The sequence below is a fragment of the Chiroxiphia lanceolata genome, assembly GCF_009829145.1.
Source record: "Chiroxiphia lanceolata isolate bChiLan1 chromosome W unlocalized genomic scaffold, bChiLan1.pri scaffold_46_arrow_ctg1, whole genome shotgun sequence".
In the NCBI taxonomy this organism is placed as follows: domain Eukaryota; kingdom Metazoa; phylum Chordata; class Aves; order Passeriformes; family Pipridae; genus Chiroxiphia; species Chiroxiphia lanceolata.
In genome coordinates, this window is record NW_022476501.1 from 260,403 (window position 1) to 266,648 (window position 6,246).

General features: G+C 61.0%; 1 protein-coding gene across 1 annotated transcript; it reads right to left on the minus strand.

The window, feature by feature from the left end:
* Positions 1–1,814: 1,814 nt before the first annotated feature.
* On the minus strand, positions 1,815–4,194 carry LOC116781420 (zinc finger protein 239-like). Its single transcript, XM_032677074.1, has 2 exons — positions 4,170–4,194; positions 1,815–4,120 (listed from the first exon to the last, which is right to left on the minus strand). Exons 1-2 carry the CDS (start codon positions 4,192–4,194, stop codon positions 3,390–3,392), a joined length of 756 nt encoding a protein of 251 aa, XP_032532965.1. The 3' UTR covers positions 1,815–3,389.
* Positions 4,195–6,246: the final 2,052 nt, after the last annotated feature.

Here is a 6,246-nt window from a genome sequence, read left to right on the forward strand (position 1 = left end):
TGGAGGGGGTTGTGGGGGCATCTGCATCCCAACAGGGCACCCAGTGCACCCCAAGAGGTGCCAGGACCCACGTAAACCCCATAAAAGAGGTGCTGGGAATCCCAAATTCAATGGGAGGGGAGTGGTACCCCCCAAAAGTGGATGGGGGCGAGACGGGACTGAGGAGTGGGGAATGATGGGAAAGGGGTGGGAGAGGTCAGAAAGGTGGGGAAAAGGAGGATGTGGGACATCAGCCCCTCTTTCCTCCTCTTTTCCCCCCTTTCCCACCATCCCCCCGCTCACCCCACAGCTCCTCGCCCGCAGCCGGGGGGGCTCCCAGCACCACCAGTCCCACCAGCACGGCCCCAGCTCCCCACACACAGTGAAGCTTCCCAGTTCTCTGCACTCCTGGTGACTGTGGAGAAGTGGAGGGGCTTCAAAAATCCTGGCAACAGAAGGGTTTGGACACTCCCTGACCCCGAAATATCACAAAAGACGGATGTGGACACTCCTAGACTGCAGAAATCCTGGGAACAGGGGGGTTTGGATATTCTCAGACCTTAAAAATCCTGGGAACAGGGGGGTTTGGACACTCTCAGAACTACAAAATCCTGGAGAAAGGTGGTTTAGGCACATGCGGTGTATCAGGGAGGTGACAGTTCAAGCCCATCCGTGTGCCAAGGGCTCCTTTGTGGTGTCACAGCCTATCCTCTCCATTCCGCAATGGGCCCTGGCAACCAAAGAACCAACGCCCTACAACCCCAAAGTGAAACCCCACCCATGTGCCATGGGCCCTCTTGGGATGTCACGGCCTGTCCCCTCCATTCCAGAATGGCTGCTGGAAACCAAAACACCAATGTCTCACAGCCCCCAGTGCAGCCCAACCCCTGTGCCATGGGCCCCATTGTGATGTCACGACCTGTCCTCTCCATTCCGGAATAGCCCCTGGCAACCAAAGAACCAACCCCCCACAAGGTCAGAATGCAGCCCCACCCGTGTGCCATGGGCCCCTTTGGGATGTCACAGCCTGTCCTCTCCATTCTGGAATAGCCCCTGGCAACCAAAGAACCAACCCCTCACACCCCCACAGTGCAGCCCCACCCGTCTGCCACGGGACTCTTGGGGATGTCCCGGCCTTTCCCCCAGCAAAGAAAGCCTGCAACCTTCGGGTTTCACATGCAGTTGGGGGGCCACCCTGGGCACTGCATGGGCAGCAAGAGCTTTCTGTCCTGGCCCTTTTTGTCTGGCAGGAATCTTCAGCTCTGTTCGCTTTGGCCAGTCAGACTGGCAATTTCAGCGCAGGGCTCCTGCAAGCCAAGGACAGCCCTGCCCTCCAGCAAAGAAACCCCTTACCCTCAGGCTCTTCTTCTGTTCCTTAAAACACAACCTGCAGGGGAGTTTTCTGGGATCTCTTCTCTTGGCAATTGGCAAGATAGACCCGCTCCCATGTTTAACACCTCAGGCAAAACCACCCTTTGAACACCTTTGCCAACCCTCCCCAACCTTTCCCAAAGCCCAGAGTTTACAGGCGTCCCGTAATTCTGGCCCAATCTCACCCAAGCCCACAAACCAGGACAGAAACCTCTCAGCCGCACGCTGCCTCCTTCCCATTGCTGTGCCTTCTGTGCAGGCCAAAGGCCTTCAAATCAAGGACCCAAAATTCATGGCCTGTTCTTTTTCCCACAAGAGAAGGCGTGGTGAACTCTCCAGACCAGGGAATTGGAAGATCTCCCCCAAACTCCTTTGCTACACGCTGCAGGGCCAACGATTCCTCTGCTCTGCCCTGTCGGCGCTGCTTTGTCTCATCTGGGTCCCCAGAAACCAGCTGTCCCTCGGGCTGCCCGGGGAGTTGCCCCCACGGGCTCTTGGGGCGGGGCTGGAGGGGTCCCGCTGCCCCTCTGCTGTGTTCCAGCACCTGAGGAACAGGGAGCAAACCCCCAGATCGGGTTTCCCGGCTGCAAAACTCGGTGGGGCTGCCCCACCAGGAGGAATTTGGGGCTCGGGGACAGGAACAAAACACAACATCAATTAAACCTTATTAAAAATTCAAGCATTGGGACAGGAGAAAAAAATCATCCTTTGGGGTCTTCCCTTTGCAAACACAGACAGAGGGTTCTCACCTGGGGAAGTACCAGCCCAGTACTAATTTTATTTACATTAGTGATGCCAATAACACCTGCTGGACATTGATGGGGGGGTTATATAGTTTTAGTAAGTATAGAAACACTTTGCAGTTGCCAGTGACTCAACAGCAGCATCCACAGGTATTTTAGTCTCTGTCAGTTGATCCTTGGTCTGGTTTTTTGACTTTTTTTCCTTATAAATATTCCACAAATCACTCCTATGGAACCAGTTTTGCTTTGCTGAGGAGAGCTGTGACTGCTGGGCCCTTGGGGGATTATGAGCTTTTTGTGTTTTTATTTGAGGAGCACAGGAGCATCCAGGCAAAGCCCCAGGAGGGAGCAGGACCTGCCCAGGCCCCGGGAGCTCGGGCTGTTGTCCCAGCTCAGCTCGTGGCAGGAGGAGCTGAGGGTGCCCCTGTCCCCTCTGTGCCCCCCAGGGGTGGCAGAAGCCCCTCAGGAGGCAGGTCCAGAGGCACCATCCCCTGTCCCGGGGGCTCCATGAGCTGCCCTGCACAGGGTGGGCACACGGGGGGTGGGCTCAGGTGGGTCTGAAGGGCCGTCCAGCACCTTGGGGGGTGACCTGGGGGCTGGGACTGAAAACCCCTCGGAGCTGTGCAAGTCCTTGAGACAACAAGCTCCTGCTTTTTTAATGAACAACCTGAAAAACAACCCAAGTGGAATCCTATTTTTGTTCTCCAACTTTCAGAGAAAGTCACAGAACTGCATTAGGGCCAGGAAGGACAATTTCTGTGCCTAAAGCCCCTCTGTGTGGCCCCATAACCAGCAGTGCTGATGAGACCCTTGGAGCTCTCTGGGGCCGCAGCAGCTGCAGGGACTCTGCTCCAGCACGGGCTTCCCACGGGCTCACATCCTTCTTTGTGGGCATCCCCTGCTCCGCCGTGGGCTCCTCCTTGGGCTGCAGGGGAATCTCAGCTCCAGGCCTGGAGCACCTCCTGCCCCTCCTCCTGCACTGCCCTGGGGGTCTGCAGAGCTGTTCCTCTCCCCTATTCCCACTCTGCTCCTCTCTGCACCCAATTCCATCTGCACAAGGACATTTTCCTCCTTAAATATGTTCTCCCTGAGGCCCCAATACACTGCCCAGCTTGGATCACCTGGAATGTGGGTCACCAGGTCTGTGCCCAACATGGATCACCTGGAATGTTGGTCACCAGGTCTGTGCCCAACGGGGGTCTCTGTGGATCATCCAACGCGGGTCCTCCGATGGCTGATGGAGTTGGAACAGCGGCCGAAGCTCTTCCCGCAGTCGGGGCACTCAGAGGCCTTCCATTACTGGTGGGTCCGTTGGTGGTAGGTCAAGGCAGAGCTCACGGTGAAGCTCCTCTCACACTCGTCACACTTGTAGGGCCTCTCCCCGGTGTGGATGCGACGGTGGATGACGAGGTGGGAGTTGCGTTTGAAGCCCTTCCCGCAGTCGCTGCAGCGGAAGGGCCTCTCCCCCGTGTGTGTCTGTTCATGCATGAGGAGATGGGAGCTGATCCTAAACCTCTTCCCACACTTGGGGCACTTGTAGGGCCGTTCCTCACTGTGGATCTTCTGGTGCTGGAGCAGGCCAGAGCTCCGGCTGAAGCTCTTCCCACATTCCAAACACTTGTAGGGCCGTTCCCTGGAGTGCAGGCCCAGGTGGGTGTGGAGGCTGCCTCTCCGGTTGAAGCTCTTCCCACATTCCCCACACGTGTAAGGTTGTTCTCCAGTGTGGAGGATCTGGTGGCGGATCAGGCAGGACTTCTGGCTGAAGCTGTTCCCACATTTCCCACACGTGTAGGGCTTTTCCCCAGTGTGGATCACCTTGTGTCGGAGCAGGTGGGAGCTCTGATTGAAGCTCTTCCCACATTCCCCACACGTGTAGGGCCGTTCCCCACTGTGGATGTGCTGGTGCTTGAGAAGGTCAGTGCTCTTGCTGAAGCTCTTCCCACATTCCAAACACCTGAAGGGCTTTTCCCTGCTGGGAGGCTGCTCAGGGACCACCACCTCGCAGCTCCCCCTCAAGCTCCGGCCGCCTTCCCGGCACACGCTGGCTCTTTCCTCCTCACAGCCCCCTGGGCTGGCTTTGGAGCCCCTCCTGCGGGGGCATCTCCGGCCCTTTTCCTCCCCGCTGCCTTCCTGCGCCGGGGAGCCCTTCAAAACGGCCTCTCCCACCAGGCTCTGACGGGGGGATTTGTCCTCCGCGCTCTCCGGCCTCACCTCGGGGCCTGGGGCAGGAAGCAACAAGGACACGCAGGGGATTTGCCTCCGGCCCACAGGGAAGCCCAAGGACATCCCCCCAACTCCGGCCCCGGCAGGACGGCCACAAAAGACCCACCCAAAGGGGCACTGACTTCCTCCTCACCTGCCTGGGGGGCCCAAGGCATCTTCCTCTTCCTCACAGCCTCCTCCTCCATCCGCCCAAGCTTTGGGAAGCAGAAATCCTGCTGGAGGGGGGAAACCAGGGGTGAGTGCGTTGCCTTGGGTGTTTCTCCTGCCCAAGTCCAGCTCTAGGACTCACCGGGCATCCTGTGTCCATAAAAACTCCCAGAACACAAAGATTCAGCCCAAAAACCCCTCCCAGGAGTTCCCCCTCTCTGCTCTCTGGGGTTAGGGGGGTCCCCCCTGTCTGGCCTGATGGCACTTCTGCCTGCATTGGGGGTCCCCCTTCTCCGCCCTGACGGGGGTCCCGCGGCTCCGGGGGGTTCCCACTCGCCGGGGTCCCCTTGAGTGTTGCCAGGGGGGTCCCAGGGCTCACTTCTCCCCACTCTGCCTCCCGGGGCCGGCCGGCCCTCCTCTCTCGGCTCCCAGCCTCGCAAACCTCTTGGCGCTCTCGGCTCCCACCCCGCCTCAAGGCCCCCCCTCCTCTCCACACTCCAAGGCCTTCCCCCTCTCCGGGACCCCCGCTTAAGGGGCCCGGCGCTCCCTCTCTGCTCCCCCCCCTCCAGCATTCCGGGGGTCCCCCAGCTCCGGGATCGCCCCTCTCCGCTCTCCCCACTCCGCGGCTACCGGGATTCCCCCCCGGCTCTCACGGGGGGCCCCCAAACCGCTGTCGCCCCCCCCGCCATTGCCGAGCCACCGCCAGCACCTTTGGGCTGCTCTTCTTTGCGCTCCCGCTCGGCTCCTCCCTCGCCTGGGCCGCCGCTTTTGCCGAATTTCCTCCTCCGGGAGCCGCCCCCTGCAGCCCTTCACCCCTGGACCAGACCCCTTGGGCCCCCCTTGGGCCCCCCTTGCCCCCTCCATTGCCCCCAAAGCCATGGCCTCCCGCCGCAGGAGCAGGGCTGCACCTGGGGCACGTCGCCATGGGGCAGCGCTGGGCTCTTGCCCGCTCCCGACCGCACTCGGACCCCGCCGCAGCCGCCACGACCGGGACACCAAGGGGGGGCCCGGCCGCAGACGACCCCCCCTCCCCCCTGCCCAAATTCCCCTCCCGGGGGGCGCTGGGGGCGAGGGGGGGCGCCGCTGGCCTCCAGCTGGGGACCGCTGGGCGCTGCGGCTCTGCCTGCACACCGACGACTTGACCCCGCACACGGGGGGGCTCCCGGCACCCCCAGTGCCCACAAAGGTTTCCCCACAGTTGGGCTTTGGGGGCTCTGGGTGGGCTCTGAGCGGCTTGGGGGGTCCTTGGGGGTCTGGGGGGCGGTGTCGGGGGGTCCCGGCCCCTTTTGGGGAGCGCTGGGTGCCGTGTTGGGGTGCAGGTGCCCCCCCAGAGCCCCCCCAGAACGGGGTGACACGGGGAGGGGTGACACGGGGATTGAAATTCCCGATCCATCCCGGGGCCGGTTCTGCCCCCCACCCAACCACGGTTCCCCCAATGGGGTCTCCACAAGCTCTCTCCCCCTGCCTCGAGTATGCAGGACTGGGGAGAACTGGGAAGCTTTTCTGGGAACACTGGGAGCAGCCGGCTGGGGTCAGAATAAAAGCAGGGCCAGGGGGGGACACAAACTCAGGGGGGACACCGGGATACACCGAGACCTGGACTGGACCCAGCGGGACCAGAACTGGGGCAACTGGGATCATACTGGGAGCAGCTGAACCCCTGCTGGGGTCATCCTGGGATCAGACTGGGATATTACAGGGAGCAACTGGGTCAGTCCCAGAGGCAACTTGGAGCAACTGGGATCACACTGGGAGGAACTGGGAGCAACTGGGACCATGCTGG

Excerpts from the sequence above, each read along its gene's own strand:
- LOC116781420 (XM_032677074.1), bottom strand. The coding sequence starts at position 4,194 with ATGCCCCCGCAGGAGGGGCTCCAAA. Across the intron at positions 4,121-4,169 it reads CCCGCAGGAGGGGCTCCAAA|GCGGCCGGAGCTTGAGGGGG; the intron begins GCCAGCCCAGGG and ends TGTGCCGGGAAG.